This window comes from Megascapheus bottae, chromosome 6, assembly GCF_031878675.1.
Source record: "Megascapheus bottae isolate mThoBot1 chromosome 6, mThoBot2.hap1, whole genome shotgun sequence".
Taxonomy (NCBI): domain Eukaryota; kingdom Metazoa; phylum Chordata; class Mammalia; order Rodentia; family Geomyidae; genus Megascapheus; species Megascapheus bottae.
The window spans coordinates 25,661,663-25,683,058 of record NC_143514.1 but is presented as its reverse complement, the minus strand read 5'-3'; the positions used below and the strand labels follow the sequence as shown (position 1 = coordinate 25,683,058).

At 40.4% G+C, this 21,396-nt stretch overlaps 1 protein-coding gene and 1 non-coding gene across 4 annotated transcripts in view; both read right to left on the bottom strand.

The window, feature by feature from the left end:
- Window positions 1-14,888, bottom strand: part of Ssx2ip (SSX family member 2 interacting protein) — a 32,673-nt gene extending 17,785 nt beyond the window's left edge. The window contains exons 1-3 of one of the 3 annotated variants that reach the window (XM_090334506.1): window positions 14,789-14,888; window positions 1,417-1,549; window positions 322-491 (exon numbers count right to left, since the gene is read on the bottom strand). In XM_090334506.1, the coding sequence (XP_090190632.1) occupies window positions 322-491; window positions 1,417-1,459 (213 nt within the window). In that variant the 5' untranslated portion in view covers window positions 1,460-1,549; window positions 14,789-14,888. Of the gene's footprint in view, window positions 1-321; window positions 492-1,416; window positions 1,550-14,460; window positions 14,557-14,788 lie in introns of those variants that run through there. The other 2 variants (XM_090334507.1, XM_090334505.1) reach the window with 2 other exon arrangements.
- A 2,725-nt stretch (window positions 14,889-17,613) lies between these two features.
- Window positions 17,614-17,721, bottom strand: LOC150061573 (U6 spliceosomal RNA). The gene has a single exon (XR_016536094.1). It is a non-coding gene; the product is annotated as a U6 spliceosomal RNA (small nuclear RNA).
- Between the last annotated feature and the right edge of the window lie 3,675 nt (window positions 17,722-21,396).

The window sequence follows — 21,396 nt, the reverse complement described above, 5'->3', positions numbered from 1 at the left end:
CCATTAAAGCCAAGTTAAATTTTTAAAGGCTTGATCCCAGACAAGTTACTGAGAGAGTCTTTTCTGAACTAGAAAACTATTCCCAGATATTTAAGAAAACACTAAATATTCTAAAGAACAAAGAATTTAAAGAACCATGATTATTGTGGACTCTGCTTTCCAATCATCTGTGAGCTGGCATAAGGAGCCTGAGATAATAAGATGGCCCAGCTGCTCAAAAGAGAATATCTTATATTAGACTAGATGATCAACAATGCACCTGTACTTGGTATCTTTTTCTTATACCCTTAATAGTTTCTATTATATAACATGATATATTACCTGATCAAGATATGAAATACTTTGCTCAATATTTTCTTCTGTGCAGAAGGCACTGAAAAAATTGTGCACATTTTTTGATAAAGGTATTGAAGAACAGAGCACTTGCTGTGAGTATAAACTTGATGGAGACATTTTTGTTTCTGAGGTATATTGAGAGATATTTTTGCTTTCTGAAACAATAAAAAGAATTTGTGTAAGTAACTTATTAAAATGGACAAAAAAACTCATAATCTAGCCCGGTGCAGTGGCTCACGCCTATAATCCTAGCTACTCAGGAGACTGAGATCTGAGGGTTACAGTTCAAAGCTAGCCTGGGCACTGAAGTCTGTGAGACTTATCTCCAATTAACCACCAGAAAACTGGAAGAGTTTCTATGGCTCAAGGAATAGGGCAGTAGCCTTGAACTAAGAATTCAGGGACAGCACCCAGGCCCAGAATTCAAGTTTCATGACCGACAAAAAAAAAAACCCAACAACAAAACAAAAACCTCATAATCTTCATTAACCAAAATTGTAAATTACACCTATGTATGTATATATAGATATATATAGATGCATATATTTAAGCATTTTAAAGTCTTTTCAAATTAACACAAAGCCATTTCTTTTATGAAATCTACATACTTTTTTCCAAAAAGAAATATAAAATGGTATATCCAGTAGGTATGCTTCTTAATATGTTCTTGGTGAAAACATACCTTAACTTCCATTAGTTTAGGGTTATAAAAAAACTTTTAAATATATTTACTATGCCACTCAAAGATTTGGTGATCAAAGAGTTAAAGAACCTTATTAGAAGTAAAATTTGCCTTGCTGAGGAAAAAAAAAAAAGACATATTGAAGTAGCCATTGAACATATTTCAAGAACATAAAAATTTTCCTAAAAAGATAATCAGTCTGTTACCATCTAAAAGCACTGAACCTCTATAAATATGGCATATCCTAGCTCTCTATAAGTTTTTTGAGGATCAATATAGGAATTTTATATGCACCTATCTTTCTCATTAGTAACAACTTCAATATTTACAGCAACTATTTCATTTTATTTAAAGAAGGTCACATTTACTGGTTTCCAGTTATTTTAGACTCAGTTTACCTGCAGGCAGACCTGGATCTGTAACAGTCATCCAATCTCCCATAGCAATTTCCAGAGCCAGGATACCTGAGGAACTAGTTCAGCACTGAAACATGTAGAACAGCTGCTGTCAGTCTTCCTTAAAAGACATCTCCTTAAAAGACAAATGACAGAATAATTGTAGGTCATCTAAAATATAAACACCAATATAAAACCAATGTATAGGTATTTAAAACAAAAGGATTTTGCAATATTCATTTTCATGTAGACATGAACTTATTATATAAGTTTCATAGAACTTATATAAAATACATATCACATATATATGTACAAAATAGGTGTAAGAATCAAGATTAAGTTAAACATGCAAAAGGTCTCAATAAAATACTTTCAAAATGAATTCAGTAACATTCAAAAACATACACCACTGATAAAGATGGTTTTTCATCCTTGGTGTGCAAGGATGTGTGGAAACATATCAGTAAGTATAGAATCTTAAAATATGGTCATCTCAGATATAGAAAAGATCTTTGACAAAATTCAATGAGAAAAAGAAACCTTATTAAGATAGTAGCTATAGCAGGGACTTACTTCATAGACAAATCTAAAGCTAACACTGTACTCAATTGGGAAAAACTGAAATAATTTCTTCTGAAGTCAGGAATGAGACAGGACATCCACATTCTATACTAATCAATATAGTGTTTTAATCCCTAACCAGGGTAAGAAAAATATAAATAATAAAGAAATAAAATTATCCCTCTTTGTGGATGCTATGATTCTAAAGACGTGGCCAAAAACCACTTAGATCTAATACCTTTATGAAAGCATTATCAAAACCAACATGTAAAATTTATTACCTTTTTAATAAACCAGTAATGATCACACTGAAAAATAAAGTAACCAATCTCATTCCCAAAAGCCACAAAAAAAAGAGAAAATTTGGGCCAAAGATGTATAATTCAGCAGCACGTTCTCCTAAAAACCACAAGGCCAAGTTCAAATCCCAGTATTGCCCAGAAAATAAATAAATTTGACCAAGAAGGTAAAAGACCTCTACAATGAAATAGAAAACTATATAACACTGAAGAGAGGAACTGAAATAAGACACTAAAAGATAAAGACCTCATATATTCATATTGGCAGAATACTATGAAAATGGCTATTCTAACAAAAACAATCCACAATTCAATGCAATCTCACTAAAATCTTTTATTTTTCTTGCCAGTCCTGGGGCTTGAATTCAGGGCACAGTACTTAGACACTTTTTTAGATGTTGGAATTTATTAAATACCACTATGTGCATAATAGTGTAATTTTATAAAAATTATACTTATTTTGGTTACAATTACTGTTGTTCCTGACATTGTACTTTTGTACTTAGACACTTTTTGTTCAAGGTTAGCACCCTGACACTTGAGCCACAGCACTACTTCCAGATTTTTCTGAGTATGTGGTACCCAGAAATCAAACCAAGGGCTTCGTGCATGCTAGGCAAGCACTGTACCACTAGGCTACGCTTCTGGACCCTCACCAAAATCTTAATGATATTCATCACAGAAACAGAAAACTCAATTTAAAAAATCATATGGAAGGGCTGGGAGTTTGGCCTAGTGGTAGAGTGCTTGCCCAGCATGCACAAAGACCTGGGTTCGATTCCTTGGTACCACATGCATAGAAAAAAAGCTGGAAGTGGTGCTGAGGCTCAAGTGGTAGAGCTCTAGCCTTGAGAAAGTCCAAGGACCGGGCTCAGGCCCTGAGCTCAAGTCCAGGACTGGCAAAAAAAAAAAATCATATGGAAGCACAAAAGACCTTAAATAATAACAATAAAAAAACTGTGAACAGAAAGAACAATGCTGGTGGTATCCTAAAATCTGATTTCAAATTATCCAACAAAACTATCATAACAAAATCCGTTATGTAAACCTATGGACAAGATCCAGAAATAGACACAGCTATTGTCATATTATTTTTGATAAAAGAATCACAAACAGAACGTTGGGGGCAAAAAGACACTCTTTTCAACAAATAATACTGGGAAAACATGAAGAACAAACAGTGAGATACAAAAAATCAATTCAAACTGGATCGAAAGACTGTAATGTAAGATTTGTAACTAGAAAAGTAAAAAAGGAAAACACCTGAAGACAAAGTATTCTGAATGACATTTCAATTGCTCAGGAAATAAGAACAACTGACAGTTTGAGATTGAATCAAATTAGTAATCAATTACAAAATTTAAAATAAAGAGACAAACCTACAGAATAGAAAATGTAACTAGCAACTCATCAGATAAAGGGCAAATATCCAGAAAAAGAGCCCTAAAAGCTAAACACTCCAAAGAACAATCCAATTAATACACATGAGCAAATGAATAGTTCTCAAAAGAAGTATAAATGGCCAAAAATATATTTTAAAATGTTCAATATCCCTAGCTTTAAAGGAAATATAAATGAAACCAACACTGAAATTCCATCTCACCTCACTCAGATCCTCAATCAGATTCCTTAGAGATACAACTAAAGATTCTGCTCACAGTTTCAGAGGTTTCAGTCCATCACAGTGGGGAGAGAATGGTGTAGCTGTGTGGTTCATGTTACAGTGGCCAGGAAAGGAGCATGCCTGCACATTCTCCTGGGGGTAATTTCACATTACTTCATATATATGGCATTGGAACCTGCCTCAACTCACAATGTTGTAGTACATATATTATATCCTTTAAAATAAAGGTATAATTTCTATTGATGTAGATGGGAAGGCCAGAATTCCTATGTTTGTCCTAAAAATATATTAACAAAACTTTTGAATTATAATTTTCAATGCTGGCACAAATGGAAGGAATGAACTGTTCTTTGAACAGCAACTTGTAAATACCACCAGCAATTTGGCAATATTTAACAAATGTCTTAAAGATGAAAATATTTCCCCAGCATAAGAAAAACAAGCCAAATGAAATTATTAATGACAACTGGCAATTGATTGCAAGGTTTGGGAGAGGAGGAGGAGGAAGGGTGAAGACTGCAGGCAAACTGGTGACACATGACAACACTTTGGGCAGATGCTAGAGAAACAAACTTAAAACCCAGAACACCAATGTGTTTGAAGCACACTAAGCAAGGCAAGAAGGTGGGAAGCTGGATTTCTCCGTAGTGCAATGCAAATTTGTTGAAGGGTTTTAGAGGAAAAAAAGATTGCCCAGACTACACACTATAGCTAGAATGTAGTCAAGCAATAGCTAATGCTATACTTCAGTTTCAACAGGAGAGGCAGGAACAGGTGAATGCTACAGAGAAAGAACTGCCACGACTTAGACTGAAATGGAGCGAAAGAGAAGTCTATCAGATTCATATGTCTAATTACAACCCCCCCACACACACAAAACAAGTCAGAAGTGCAGCTGTGACACAACACTAGCCTTTAGCAAAAATGAACAAGGAAAGTGCCCAGGGCCATAGTTCAGTGCACTGAGTTCAAGCTCTTAAGTCCAGGGGGGAAAATCCAGAAATCCATTTCCTTATTAAAAACAAAAAACAATAGGTTTGTGGAGGAAAATGATGAGAGGAAAACAAATTATTGGCATTTTTTCCAAGATGTTTTTTATTCTTCAGTTAAGATACAATAAATATCTTTCCTTTCTCCCTACACAGAATAATTAAAACACCAAAATGTATTACATAAACTATTCCCCAAGTCTTATGCTGGTAATCTTTCTCTGTGAATTTCACTTATCTCTACAAGTGTATACCTTAAATTGCTCCCTGTCCAGGTCTAGTTAAACATTCACAATGAAAACCAATACTCCATTTTGAAGTCATATGAAATAAAGAACTTACTAACAAGATGGGATTTTACATAATCTAAACGTGTCCACAAAAGTGGTGCTGTGGCTCAAGGGGTAGAGCACGAGACTTGAGCTGAAGAGCCGGGGCACAGAGTTCAAGCCCCATGACCAACCAAAAAAAAAAAATTAGTGTCCACGAATCTAGTGCTCTACCATTTTGAGCCCACAGCACCTTTTCTCATTTTCTGGTAGTTCGTTGAGATAAGTGTCTCATGGGACTTTCCTGCCCAGACTGACTTGAACCATGGTCCTCAGATCTCAGCATCATGAGTAGCTAGGATAACAGGTGCCGGGTTTATTTTTTACTTTTCTCAACAACAGAAAGACACCATTTTATTCACTACTTAGACAGCATGTATACAGTTATGTAACGACTTCCTAGTCTCTAATCAAGTCTTCATGATAGAAAACATGATTAACTACACTAAGTTATAATAACTTGAGGTAGTGCTTTTGAACTACTATATCTTTCCTATATGTTGCGAGACATTCTAAAAGTACCAATACCACATACTTCAGATATAAAAGAAGCAAGGGCAGTCTGGTCTTTTCAGGGAAAATGATTATGCAAACTTAAGGATTATCTAGCAGCATTTTCTAGATAGAATCTGGATAGAACACTGATAAAGCTACCCACATATGAACTCATTACTCTTCTGGAAGAAAAAGTCTTCTTACTAAGTTTCATAATCCTATCATTCTTTGCTTCTAGGATCTTATTTCATGTAAATTCTTCTGTATCAAAGCCAGAAAACTTGGACTGAGAGGGATTACACAGAATTGCCCAAGGGTTACATTTCTCATTATGAAGGCAAGACACATCTCAGTTTTCCAAATTCTATGCTCCTTTCCTTCCACCGCCATGCAATCTGCCAACGTTTTGCACACATCTAACTATAGCAACTAAAAGAAATCCAAGATTTCCTATCAAATTTAAGAGATTTGATTCTTGGAACCCATTTTAAATAAGTTCATTCTGAGCATAATGAATCTTACAAGAAAATTTGCCTCTGCTTCACCAGAAACAACAGCTTCTTTGTTTAGAAACACTTTATCCTAGAGTAAATATTAATGCCAATGTTGAAATTAAGCTTACAGACTGTCAGAAAAACACTGACAGTTCTAGTTAATGACACTTTTTTTCCTATTAGAAAAGTTCCTTAGCTAATTCATGTTCATCTGTCTACTGTAAAAACTCAGTATCTTTTTGCTGTTGCTTATGGAGGGAGTACACTATTGGGTATAAACTTAGGGTCTCACTCTTGCTAGGCAAGATTCTACCATATGAGCTATGTACCCCAAGAATTTTTTTTTTGCCACTCCGGGCTTGAACTCAGGGTCTGAGCACTATGCTTGGACTTTCTCAAGGCTAGAGCTCTACCACTTAAGCCTCAGCACCATTTCCGGCTTTTTTCTATGCATGTGGTACCGAGGAATCTAACCCAGGTCTTCATGAATGCTAGGCAAGCATTCTACCACTAGGCAAAACTCCCGCCCTGTTTTTTTTTGTTTTGTTTTTTAAATTCAGGTAAGACCTTACCTTTTTGTTCTGGTCTAGCCTCGGACGGTGATCATTCTATCTATGGCCTCCTGCATAACAAGGTCATAGACACTCATGATCATGTCTGGCTTATTAGCTGAGATAGGGTTTCACTAAGTTTTTTTTGCCTAGGCTGGCCTCAAAACCATGATCCTAGGATTGTAGGTCTAAGCTATCTCACACAGCACAAGACCCAAGTTCTTAACACACATCAATAACTTGTAGTTTACTGGGGTTTGAGTAGGTGGCCTCTGAGATGACACCCCCGGCTCCCATTACCCTTGCTCCTGGTACTGTACAGTGTAGCCAACTTCCTGACACACAGCAGCTACTCAACAAACGTCTACACAATGAAGCAAGTCCCTTCAGCTCGGTGCTTTCAGCTGTGCTTTTACCTCTCCTTAAAATGTCTTCTCAGAGCACAGCTCACCCCACATTCAACTCCTCCACCAGGCCTTCTCCCTCCTACTCCTGCCTATGAATTCTAGCTTCCACATTTGTACAAGTTTGCCTCACATTTTCAGGCTACATACATATGTACCATTATCTTTACTTTGCTGTACTCCCTCCCTCTCACAACCCTTGACAGACTGAATAGGCAGTGAATACTCAAGAAACTCACCCATCACAAAATAAAATGTTCACATTGGCAGGTAAACATGTATAAAAGAAAACAGCAATGGGAAAAATGAGCCAATCTTTCAGGAAAATAAAAAAGATTACTCTGACTGGGTGCCTGTGGTTCATGCTTGTAGTCCTACCTACTCAGGAGGCTGAGATTTCAGGATCTCAGTTTGAAGTCCCTGTGAGAATCTTTTTTTTTTTTTTTTTCCTTTTTGCCAATCCTGGGCCTTGAGCGCTCAGGGCATGAGCACTGTCCTTGGACTTTCTCAAGGCTAGAGCTCTACCACTTGAGCCTCAGCACCAGTTCTGGCTTTTTTCCCCCTATGTTTGTGCTACTGAGGAATTGAACCCAGGTCTTCATGCATGCTAGGCCAGCACTCTACCACTAGGCCAAACTCCGGTCCCCCCACCATGAGAACTTAACTCCAATTAACAACTGTAAGTGGCACTGTGGCTCAAGTGGTAGAACATTAGCCATGAGCACAAAGAAGTGCAGGGACAGCACTGAGTTCAAGCCTCACATTGGACCAAAAACAAAAAGGAGGGGATCATTCTAATTTCTATGTCTATTTCCCTTGTTGTCCCCCAGTTTCCCCTAATATCTATAAACTAAAAGAAAGCCCAGCACAAACAGTATCTTCATTACCACAGTCCTGCCCACAGTACACTACTTTAGTACACTACTGTAGTTGTTCTTTTCAAGTTCACTTGAAATGCAAACTTGAGAACTGAAAAATGCCTATCTGATTGGAACTGTAGAACAAAATTTCAAATCAGGTGGCAGAAAATAATAGCTTTTCATTACACAGGAACACTGTGTACACAATCTGCACATCTAAATATTGTACAAGATTTTTTATGAGTGCTAAAATCTAAAAGAATGGAAAGTTTTTAACTAAAACTACAAGTTTCTGATTAAAGTTTTAAAACATAAATCCCAAAGTTAAAGCTACCAGGTAGTTGGGATAAAAAAATTATTTAAATTCAATACTGTAAAAAAGTCAAGAAAAGACTGGTACGGTGGTGGTAGCTTACCTGTAATCCTAGCTACTCGGGAGGCTGAGAACTGAAGATCAAGGTTCAAAGCCAGCATGTAAATTAAATGGTAAAAACCAAGCCTTTAAACATTAGTTCTATATTATAAATGTAGTCATAGAAAGTATTCATTGATCAAAGTCAATTGCTGGTGTAATCCTAGTTACTAAAAAGGCTGATACGTCAGGATCACAGTTCAAAGCCAGCTCCAGTAGACAAATCCAGACATGTATATTTGTGAAACTAAGGAGCAAAACCCTAGAATGATAGGAGTGGCTTAATTGATAGGTAGAGGCCAGCTATGGACAAAATAGCTAAGCAAGAATATCAGCAAGGCCCTGGGTTCAAGCCCTCAAACCAACACAGACACACACACACACACACACACACACACACACACACACACACACACACACACATTCATTTATCAGCACAAAGTTCCAGGTATAATTTCTGGTACTAGCAAAAAAGAAAATCCGCTACTGGCATACTTTAAATGTTACTCTCAAAAACTAAATATAATTAATATTGAGACTATCGTTTAATTCCATTATAAATGCCTGTGCTACTTAAAACTCACTGTTTGTATTCTCATAGAATGACTAAATTCAAACTCTTAGAAAATCTGCTTTTCACAAATTTAGTATCTAAATTATTTCACTAATGTAGCATAATAGTATCGCTATTTTCCAGAAGTAAGGTCTTCCTAAGTAAAATTTTAATATATACCAAAATGGACAAAACTCTAAAATTTATATTAGCCAGTATTAGCCTATTAATTAGCTTTCTTGCTGATGTTCTGGCAATTAGAAAGACAGTGAAGGATCACAATGGAGTGGCATGTGACTGCCTTCCCTTACTTCTCAAGACCAGTTTCAGATAGTTTCCTTTACAGAATAGGGATGGAATACCTTTTTTTTTTTTTTTGTCATCTGTCATGGGGCATGAACTTTGGGCCTAGGTGTTGTCCCTGAGTTCTTCAGCGCAAGGCTGGTATTCTACCACTTGAGCCACTGTACCACTTCCTGGAATACCTACTTCTTAAGGTTTATGTAGATATTTAATAAGACAGTAAATGAAAATTAAGTAATGTCCACCTGAGACTGATGGAGAAACATGTGCCAGACATTGCTGTTTAGAAGTGCCTATTTACAATGTTTCTAAATCTTTAGTCAAATCTCCTAATGACTGTGTTATCATGCCACTAATTCTTTCACAGATTTAAAAACACTGAGGCAGAGAGGTTAGGTCATGTGCCTAAGATCACAGAGCTAACAAGAAACAGAGCCAAGAGTCCGGCCCTACCTCAGACTGGAGACCACTCAACCATCTCTCCTGTAGTGAGAGGCTCAGGATGGAATCTCCACTACTACTCTTTAAGGACAGACTTCAGTCATGTCTTCTGACTGGGTGTAGTATGAAGACAAAAATGTGGTGAAATATTTCATATGTATATACACCACTGGATTACAGGAAACAATCTCAATAAGGCTTCTAGCCAAAATTTGTCATCAGAAAACTGCCCTCTTTTTAGTATATCAAGGGAGCAAGAAGTTACATGTTCGGTACCATTGGCTCATGTCTATAATCCTAGTTACTACTCAGGAGGCTGATCCGAGGATCCTCATTGGAAGCAAAATCACGGTTCAAAGTCAGCAAAAGTCCAAAAAGACTATATCTCCAAAAATGCAAATAAGGGCTGAGAGTTTGGTAGAGTGCTTGCCTAGCATGTAAAAGATCCAGGTTTGATTCCTTGATACCACATACATAGAAAAAAGCCAGAAGTGATGCTGAGGCTCAAGTGGTAGAGCTCTAGCCTTGAGAGCATCCAAGGACAGTGCTCAGGCCCTGAGCGCAAACCCAGGACTGGCATAAAAAAAAATGCAAATGGTACTCAAAAGCAAGGTGAAAGTTAATGTGCTTAATTTATGTAACACTTTATATTTGTTGAAAGGCAGCATGTCTTTGGAGAAGTTGGATAAGAGTTATGGGAAAAATAAGCCAAGCTTCCAAAGTATTCAAGATAAAAAGCTATTTGCAGAGAGTGGTATTTATGTGGACAATAGCAATTTTGTGACACTAACACAGTTAATCCACAAGGTTTCATGATATGGAATGCTCAGTCCTACCTACATGTAATGTAGGTAACCTTGAGTAAGTTCCGAGTACTGAACTCTATTAATCCCAAGTATTTACCATTTTTCTTCAACAGTAGTCTCCTTGAAGCCATATTCCCAAGTATACAAGGTAGTTAAGAACCCACGCACTAGCTTATTAGGTGACTGTAGTAAGCAAGAAAATAAACTCAGAGCACATACTAAATGCCAGCTTTGGCTCCCACAGGATGTCACCTAATCCTTTAAATGGCTCTAGGAACTAGATATAGCCCTATTTTGTTATGGGAAAAGACTGGGCATCTATCTATGAACATAAATAAACAAAAACTCAGCTAATTATCCTATCTTTGGCCTGGTGCAGATGGCTCATGCCTATAATCCCAGCTACTCAGGAGGCCTGGGTCTGAGGATCAAAGTTAAAAGCTAGCCAGGGCTGTTGTGCACAAGAGTCCAATTTCCAACTTAGCAACAAAAAGCTACAGAGAGGAAGTGTGGTTCAAATGCTAGAGCACCAACTAGAATGAAATAGGCAAGCAAGAGCTAGAATTCAGGTCTGTGTACTACAGCACACATTCACATGCACTCCCCTCCCCCATTTTTCTGCTTTTTCATAGCACTGAGATTCTTCACTATACTGTAACTGAATGGAACTGTACCTTAATGAATACCCAATCCCCTGGTCTGATTATTTGGCCTTTTTTAATGTTTCTGAAGGTTTCAGTAAAATATCTTTCAAGTCTGCTGGGTGCTAGTGGCTCATGCTTGTAATCGTAATGACTCCAAAGACTGAGATCTGAGGATCGCAGCTCAAAACCAGGCATGGCAAGAAAGTCTCTGAGACTCTAATCTTCAATAAACTACTCAGAAAAAGATGGACTATGCTAGCCTTGAGCAAAAAGAAGCACAAGGACAGTGCACAGGCCCTGAGTTCATCCCTCGGGACTAGCTGTGTGTGTGCATATTTGCTTTATTAGTACCTGGATTCCTGGACTGTCTATGTTCAAAACACTTTTGGCAGAGAGACTCTCCTCAAGCAAAATGTAAATGTAATTCCTCTAAATGAAACCTCACGTGGGTTGCTCACCACCTGCCAAAATTCACAGCATTGCCCCTGAACCTTAACACAACGACCACCAGCCTCAACTCAACTCCACCGCCACACACTGCCACCACCTGCAATCCCTTCATCTGGGGCTGCTGCAGAAGGCATCAGCTGCTCAGGGAAATCCTGTCAAGAAGCAGCTGAACAATACATTTCCTAAATATAAATTCAAGGCTGCACTCATCTTTTTATCTGTAGGTCTGGCAAAAAAAAAAAAAATCTTAGTGTTTTTTTTTTTGTTTTTTTTGTTTTTTTTTTTTTGTTTTGCCAGTCCTGGGCTTGAGCTCAGGGCCTGATCACTGTCCTTGGACTTTCTCAAGGCTAGAGCTCTACCACTTGAGCCTCAGCACCACTTCTAGCTTTTTCTATATATGTGGTACTGAGGAATCGAACCCGGGTCTTCGTGCATGCTAGGCAAGCACTTTAACCACTAGGCCAAACTCCCGCCCCCCCCCCCAAAAAAATCTTAGTCTTTAATGAAGGAAAAAATACTAACAAAAAACCCAGTAAATCTGCATATATGCTATACAAACTATTGACCTTCCCCAGAAGGTGTGATTACAGCCTGTTTCCTATTACTAATAATGGGTATTTATTCTATTCCATCCCATCCACTTACCAATTCCATTACCAAAGAAACCAAACAGACCCATGCTCAAAATCTCTTTTGTGGCATGAGCAAATAGACAAACCAATAAGCCATGTTCACAGCTATCATAAAACAGAAAATACCATTTAAAAGCTTTGGAACATCTCCAGTTGGAAAGTCTGTTGCCCAGGGCGCTCTTCTAAGCACAAGGTACCCTGCTTCAGTTTCCCAAGTAGCTGGGATTACAGATGCGAGCAAGCAGACACAGTTTATTGCTCCGATTTAAGTATGTGAAATAAATTCTAATCACACAACATTTAAGGGGGAGGGAGGGGCTGGGAACTCAAATGTGTACTTTTTTTTCTGTCCCAATAATGGGTCTTGAACTCAGGGTCTGAGCACTGCTCCACAGCCCTTTTGCTCGAGGCTGGCAATTATACCACTTAAACCACATAGTTGCACTTGGAAATAAGTCTAGTAGATTTCTGCCCTGATAGGATTTGAACTGGGATCCTCAGGTCTCAGCCTCTTGAGTCACCTAGAATTACAGGTATGAGCTATACCGCTCAAATGTCTACTTTTTCTGAGACCCATGTCATAGCCATTTTAGCCAAAGAAAGCATATGCAGGGATTTAGGACAGCTCTAGCTATATAACCTGACTTTGTTCTGAATTTAAGCCTTTGATAATCTAAACAGTTAAACCATTTCAGTTCTACACATATTGGCCTCAGTCTGTTCAGAAAGTAATAGCTTAACAAGTCTTGTCACAAGACACAATGTGTTATAAGAGATCTTCGCATTTCATCCTAGAATAGCCCAGTCTTTGCAGTTATCTTCAAGCTGCTTTACCCATGTCATTTAATCCTAGGGCTTTATTATCTTCACTGTACAGATGGGGAATGAGCGGGGAAGGAAGGGTATAAGATGACTTGGCTGAAGAGGCCCAGCTTGTTACCAAAAAAGCCCTGGTCCTTTTCACAAAGAACCATTTTGTTTGAGCAACTACTATGGACAGTAATCACAACATAGAATCAAATTATACATTAGCTTTTCCTGTTTAGCTTTAGACCCTCAGGTTGAGCGTTCAGGAGTAAGAGCTGCGATGTCTTAAGTTCTGTGGGCTGCATCAGAGTCAGTTTTGATCTAAACTTTAAAGACATTTCTTTTCTCTCTTTTCAAATATTATTTAGGTATGTAAATGGAGGGGGAGCCATACAGGCCTTTCTGTTTCAGGGTCAAATAAATTTTTCTACCATTTCCAGTCTCTCCAGAACCCTGAGGGATTTCGTGGCACTGTCCATTTTCAGCCAATTCTAGACCCAGACTCTAAATCAATTTCCATATCCAAGAAGCTCTCACCCTTAGGCTTCTGCACTGCCCCATTTAGGAATGTCTTCTAACCACCCACGCATCATGGGGATCAGGAGAGGAAGCAGTCCTGTGTCACCAACAGGATCAGCACTACTGGTGAGTTTAGCATTCAGAACCTAAGCGGGGTTGTGAATATAAAGATTGCCCAATCTGTGCTGAGAACCAATTATTTAGGCGATTCTAAAGATGACATGCATGACTGGGCAAACAGTACGAGTTTGGCAAGGGTGCTGGGCGCTCACAATTCGTTTTACTGCTCCTAAGTGAAAAATTTTCCAGGCCGAAAACATTCCTCAGCCAAGCCTGTCTGTTACGATGATGTAAGTGCTTCCCCAGACTTCACCAGAGCGCGACCCGTGCACCCAGGAACTCGGTTTTTTACTGCAGCCGGCACTGGGAATCGCCAACCCCGCGTGGCCCGGCCGCCTCTCGGGAGCCTCCCCAGCCTCCCGCACGGCTCCGCGTCGCCCCTCCGCCCCTGCCCGGAGCCACCTCGCTTCCATCCCCGGAGAAGGTCTGACACTCCCGGACTGGAGCTCGGCGGCTGCGCCCCGCATCAGGTGCGGTTCCCCGGGCGGACACTTACCTTCCAGGAGCAACCGGAGCCCAACGCTCGTCAGCGCCTCTCCAACGGCCCCAACGGCCGCCACGCCGAGCCTCAGGCCGAGAACCGGGGCGCCCAGCCAGGTGCCGCAGCGCACCTCCACGCCCGCCCGTCCCCCCACCCCCGCGGCTCCCACCCCGGCGGCCCGCCCGGCCGCCCGCGATCGACCCCAGCCCCGCCGGCTCGGCGCTCCGCGGGGGCCCGGCGCGTCACAATCCCCACCGCGGGCGACCTACTCACCGTCACGGTCCCCGGGAGCAGCCGGGGACTCACGGTTAGCAGCGTCCTAGCCCCGCGGGCCCCCGCACCGGCGCGCCGGGACGCAGCGGCTCGAGCCGGCCGCCCCTCCTCCGCGGCGGGCTCCCGCCCTCCCCGCCCCCCGGCCGGCTGCGCTCCGCCCCTCGCCGCCGGGCTCCCAGGTTCCCACCCCGCCCCCTTGCGCCGGAGCCGAGGGCTCGGACGCCTGCGATTGGCTGAGCGCGTTGCTAAGTGATGAACAATCACGGCCTGTATTGGCTAGGTGTGTGTTGGGGGCGGGGAGGGAGGGGGTCGGGAGCCTCCTCCTCACCTCCAAAAAACCCGGAGAAAAAGAAAACCTTATCCTCGCATCCCCGGCGGCGCAGCTGCGTCCCAGGCACCTGTTACGCCCGGGGACTCACCCGCCCGGGCCCCGCTCTGCCCTGCGGGCCCGGCCCTGCCCTGCCGCCCCTCCCCACGCCCTGCGCGTTCCAGGTCCCGCGCCCCGGGGTGGGGGGGAGGGGAGGTCCCCCGGGCCGATTTAGAACACGTTTTCAGAATGTCCACGGAACCCCGACACCCATCCTCGCGGCCCATCTGAAGCTCCCAGAAGAGAGCCGCGTGCGTTTTCCGAAGTGGAGAAATCAGCCTAACAGCAGCCCAAGAGCCGGCGCCCAGAATTAGGTCAGGCCCCAGGGAAAGGAGGTTAAAGCCTTGGGAATCGCGTGCGAGCAAAACAAGCCAACTCGTAGAAAGTTAACAACTAAAATGAGGGCCCAGAGACGGACCTTGGGAGAAGACCGACCAAGGCGGAGACTGAGAAATGGCACTTGTGAACTAGAAGGGCTGGCAAAGGCGCCCTGCCCCCCCAACCCCTAAGTCGACAAAATGTGCAAAGGCAATGTATGTCTTTACCGCAGGTGGCCCTTTCTCTTGTCACCCTAAAATTCCCCCGAGGAAGGAAAGGGCTGGAGAAATCACAAGCATATGCCTTGGGGTGTACACACACAGATGAGCTCTGTAGGGACAAAGGGTAGCCCAGGGGTTTACTCAGGAGAAAGGAGGCTTGGCTTCGAAAGGAGGCTTCTGAGGGCATTTTTGCGAACAGTATGCAAGAAGTAGAAATACTCCAAAAAACGACAGGGGCGAACTTCGTTCCCTCCCAGTGTAATCGTCCATATACCCAGTTCTGGATGGAAGACGGAAGAAAGCAGGCCATGTTGATAACTTCAGCCCAAAGAAACCCTCTTTGCCAGAGGAGACATGTTGGGCCCTGGTAAATGATAGCCAATTAAGATCTTTACCTGCCTTGTAAGGATACTTTTGGCACAGGGCAGAAGCTAGAAAACAAAAATCCAGTTAGAGTCAATGACTATCTTGTTTCCTGCGGTTAGGAAACCATCCCAGATATCACACCACTTCCCATATCTATATCTATATCTATTGACAGCTGTTTTTTGAACTAGTGCTTAAGACTGCATTTTGACCATTTCACCTTCTTATTCCATGATTAGGTAAATAAATCCATTTATTGAGCAAAGTCTGACATATCCTTTTGCGACCTCGGCTGGATCTTGGGCGAGCACTGGAAAGCTGGGCCTGAGTCAGACTTGTCTAACCACTTTCCACACAAGAACAATTACTGAGGACCCCAAAGAACATTTCTTTGTGTGGTTATAACTATTGATATTTACTATACTAGAAATTAAACACTGAAAAGCCTTTGTACAACTTAAAACAAAAATTAGTGATTAAAAAGTAAAATTTAATAAAAAAGATTGCCAAAACATTAATAAAAAGAATGGTATTAAAAACAAAAAGGACATAATTCTATATTCAGTCTGTGGTGATATTTCTGGAAAACCCCATTGTTCACTCATAAGAGAATGAGAGTGAGCAAGTCAAATAACATCCTTGTATTATAATAAACTAGTTTTGACCCTGTTGATCCTGCAGACCCCTGCCCAAGGGTCCCCTAGACCATACTTTGAAAACCACTTTTCTAAATCTACCTGTCTCTCTCTTCTGGGGACTAGTTGAGGGGCAGGACTGAATATGTAACATAGTTCTGGTCAGTACATATAGGAAGTGGTAAGGGGAAAGCTTCAAGGGAAGGGTTGTATCCTGCCTTCCCTTAACTTATGACCTTGGCCCTCCTCTGTTAAACAGCACATATTTGGAGTCATTGTGGTACATTTCCCTAAGCCATGAGAGAAAAGCAGGGAAAATAAACACAGAAAAGGTATCCCAAAATCCAAATGTCACTGACCAAGAAACTAAATTAACCTTTACTGGCTCTGCCTATCTCCAGACTGCTCAACCCCTGAAACACTAAATGGCCTATGGCTCAAGCCTTTTGGTGGTCAGGTAGTCAGTTACTTGTTGCTAAGGAGATCCTGATTGATACACAGGATCAGGTAAATAGTTTGGCTAAAACTCTTAAGAACACTTTTAGCCCAGGACTGAAAGATATTGGGCTTGAGAATAATTTGCTATGATAAGAAAAAGGATCAGGTGTTTTCTTTTTTCTTTTTTTGCCGGTCCTGGATCTTGAGCTCAGGGCCTGGACACTGTCCTTGGACTTTCTCAAACCTAGAACTCTAACACTTGAGCCACTGCACCACTTCTGGCCTTTTCTATGTACGTGGTACAGAGGAATCAAACCCCAATCTAGGCAAGCTCTCTACCACTAGGCCAAACTCCCAGCCTGGATCAGGTATTTTTCTTTTCAGCTTTGTTTGCTTTTCCTTCAGTAAAATTAAGGAGATATGACTAGAAAATTTGTGGTAGTTTTTCAGAATATCAAAATTGTTCTTCTATAGTCTAAGGGAATGTGGAAATTCTTATAAAACATAATCCATTCATGTCACATCTTTGCATCTTTTGTATTAAAGCCAAAATTCTTGCCAGCTACAAGGTTCTTTGTTTAATTCAAGGTGATGTACAGAGGAGTTACAGTTACAAATGTGATGAGATAATGAGTTCATTTCTTGTAGAACATCATTGTCCACATTTTTCTCCCACTTTCCCTCCTGCCCCATCCCCCTCCTAAGTTATAAAGTTCATTTCCAACAGTGAATATCACTGTTGCATTGGTTCTCCCTTTGTCCTTTGTCTCGTCATTTTGTTGTTCCCCTTTCCTTCCCTAATTCAGATAAAAATATGGAATGCTTCACAAACTCGAATATTATCCTTGCACAGGGGCCATGCTTAATTGTCTCTGTATCATTCCAATTTTACTACATATGCTGCTGAAGTGAGCATTATAAGGCTCTTATGACCTGCTCTCCACCTACTTACTTCTCTGACTTGTCTTCCAGATCTATCAGTTAAGATCTACTCTAAGTATTGCATGCATAATAGTTCCTCAGTGTTGTTGGGCAGATGCCATCCCAGGACCTCTATATAAACTATTCCTTCTGTTTAAACGTTCCTCCCATTGACATTTGTATTATTTACCTTGCCCCTTTCAAGTCTGCTCACACGTCACCTGTGGGGCGCGTCTCATCAGGGAAATGGAAGCCTATGTTGTAGAAGAAGGCCTAATTCGTGGCCCAGTGCTCAATCCCTGGTCTTGGGACCGCGCCTGGCTGAGATGGTGCCTGCTGCCTGGTTGGACCAGGCTCTCCCACTCCTAGAGTAAGGCCACCTCTGGGATAGGCCCCAAACCCTTCCACCCTCTGGAACAGCACATGATTCCTATGTTAGCTGAATGGACATCCTCAATGAGAGTACCTCCCCGCCCTGCCCACCTTTGTGCTGATAGGCTCCTGCATCCTATGTTAGCTAAATGGACTTCCTCAATAAAGGAGTTCCTGTCTTGACGGTTTCCCTGACATGTCTGATTGTTCTCCTGCAAGGGAGGGCCAGGTGCGGGGGAAGTCGGCCCTCTTCTTTCTTGGCTTGTCCTGGTTGGGGTGTGTTCTCTCTATCCCTCCTGCGGGTCCGGAGGTACCAAGGCCTAAAATCCCTGGCAGTCACTGTCTTTATGATATCAAGCCAGACAACATTAGTTAATATTAAAACCCCCTATCAGGAAGCACAAAAATGGTGGGACAAAGGGCAATCTAATTCAGTAAAGATATTTATTAAACACTTTTTTGAAAATGAGCTATACGACTTGGGAGAGGGATGTTGGGAGGGAAAAACCTGGGAGAAAACAAGTGAAGAGGTGACACTGTTCAAAAAGAAATGTACTCATTACCTGTAACCCCTGCGTACATCACCTTTACAATAAAAATTCAAAAAACAAAACCCCACCAGTTCTCCAAACATCACCTACTTTGTTCTACACAATCTTCAGCCATGCTTTATAATTTAATTATTTGATTTCTTATTTGTCTCTGTCCATTGGAATATGAGCTCTTCAGGAAAAGATTAGGTCTGCTATGTTCATTAATACATCTAGAATTTTGTAATTACTGTTCAATAAACATTTGGTGAAATTGAAAGTGTGGCTCACGTGGTAGAGCACCAGCTGTGAATGAAAAAGCTAAGTGACAGTGACAGTAGGCCCTGATGTCCAAGACTCATGACCATGGTGAATAAATAAATTTATAACAGAAAATGAGTGTTTCTTATTTTAAGGTGAGCACGTTAGCGGGCTGTATGCATATTTCTGTGATACAGCTCAAATGGTGAAACTTCACTGGAGAAACGAATGCTTTCTTTAAGAATAAGTCTGACATTTGAAGCAATCCAAAAGTCATTCAGAGCCAAGTTTCATAACTACATCCTGGAGCCAAATGTTAAAATGCTAAACCTGTGTTTTCCCTATTAAGTTATTGCATTTGGGAGGATATAGTCAAAAAAACCAAAATATGTTTGATTGTCTAAGAAAGATAGTAAACTGGCATAATTTCCAAGAGGAGCTCTAAAAATGCATAGTGGTAATTGTGGAATCACTCTATATGTACATCTACATATACACATGCATCTACATATACATGTATAGCTCATGGACAGCATACAAACCCTGAATTCAAGCCCTAGCACTGGTGGAAGAAAGAAAGAGAGAGGGAGGGGAAGGACAGGGAGTGAAAGAGACAAAGAAGGAAAGAGAATAGGGAGGAATAAGGAAGGAAGGAACAACTGTCTTGTATGATGGATGTAATCTTTATAAAATAAAAATTGTCCATTCTATAAGATTTTACATTGACATATTCAATTTCCTTCTTTCACCAGTTAAAACTCCTATTTTTTATGAGATGATTTTAAAAAAGAATTTTTCTACTATGAATCATACACCAGAAGGCTAAAGTTGTTGTGATCAGCCAAACAGTTTGTGTTTTTATTCTGAATTTGGCAATTCAATTTGATTTTATGTCTCATTTTTTGTTTTATTTTATTAGGCAAGGTATCTTTTCTACATTGTCAATGAAGAAGAAATGTGAGCACATTCTTCTTGATATATTTTATTTCTTTCTTTTAAACCTTTATCAATGATGGCATTAAATAATTGCTCAAATTAGAATAAATTACAATCTTATATAGACTGTGTAAAAGATCCTCAAAATATATCAGGTTTGGGAAACTTTGATCTCAAATGACTATCAAGAAGCAGAACCATGTTGGGAGAGCATGGCAGGAGAGGGAAGGGGGAGGAGCACAAAGGGAAGGAAGAAGGGTGGACAAAGGCAGTCATTATATTCAATGTATAATATGTGAAAAATCGAACTACATAACTTAAAATAAGGACAGGAAGGGGAAAAATCAGGGAGAAGGATGGAAAAGGTGACAAGGAAAAAGATGCGATGTACTCATAACTCAACTTGTCGAACTGAAGCTTCTTTATACAACTAAATCATCATAAAATGAAAAACTTTAACATCAACTAACTAATCTGCAGTACTGATTTTAAATAATTGCTTTAAACCTAGTGTCAAGTATGAATCTGCCTGTCCCTTTAAGAAGAAAAGCAATCCTGTTCTGGTTGCTGGGCTCTCATGGATTTATTTTATCTTAGCAGCTGTTCCTGAAGTGGGCATTATGCAGTTGAAAATTTTCAAGCTCTTTATTTTGCTTTTCAACTTGCACATGCTAACAATTAAAAAAAAATTAGAATGGGATGTGGAGGAGGGGATAATTAGAAATAGTGGGAAGATAAAATAATATCAGGGGTGAAAAATCCTCTAGTTTTCATTGAACAAAGGTAACACCATTGAACATGATCTGTCTGCAGCTCTAGCAACAGTAGCAAGGCCTCAACCTCTGAGTGCTAAAAGTGGACTGATATATTTAGCAGTAAGCGTGTGGGGGTGGGCATTGAAGGAAGCATCATAAATGGAAACCATGGAAATTTCTGTGACTATAAAATAAAATGGAGAAGAAAACATGAATACTTCTCATCCCCCTGGACATAAGCATATTACAAATTTTACCTAATGTGTCAACTCTTAATAACGAAAAAAGTCTTAAAACTCACTGTTTTTTTTTTTTTTACAGTATTCCTAACAGCAAAAACTCTGGGCACGAGTCATGGCTCTGTCATGTATTTTCTATAGAAATGTGTGCTTTTGTGTGCTTGCTTAGGAAAGAAAGATGTACATCAAACTTCAACTTATTTTGTCTATCACATTAAGGCTTACATCATATTAAATCAGTTCCTAATATTAACATGAATGATTTATTAAGTGATCACTACCTGTCAAGCACTCAGCTGTTTCATATATCAATCCATTTAATACTTTTAATAACCGTGTGAAATAAGGGTCATTCTTCCCTGTATTTCCAGATAACAATTTAAACACAAAGAGTTTAATAATTTATCTAAATAGTGAATTGCATAGCTTTCCTCATAACCATTCCATCATTACCAATCTGCCTTAACTTCTGTTGTTCTCTAGTCATTTTTATTCTAAAGACTTCTGATTAACGGAACTCTTCTTGGAGTGGTACCTAGAATGGATAATTTTAGGGGAATTAATTCCATATCCTTGA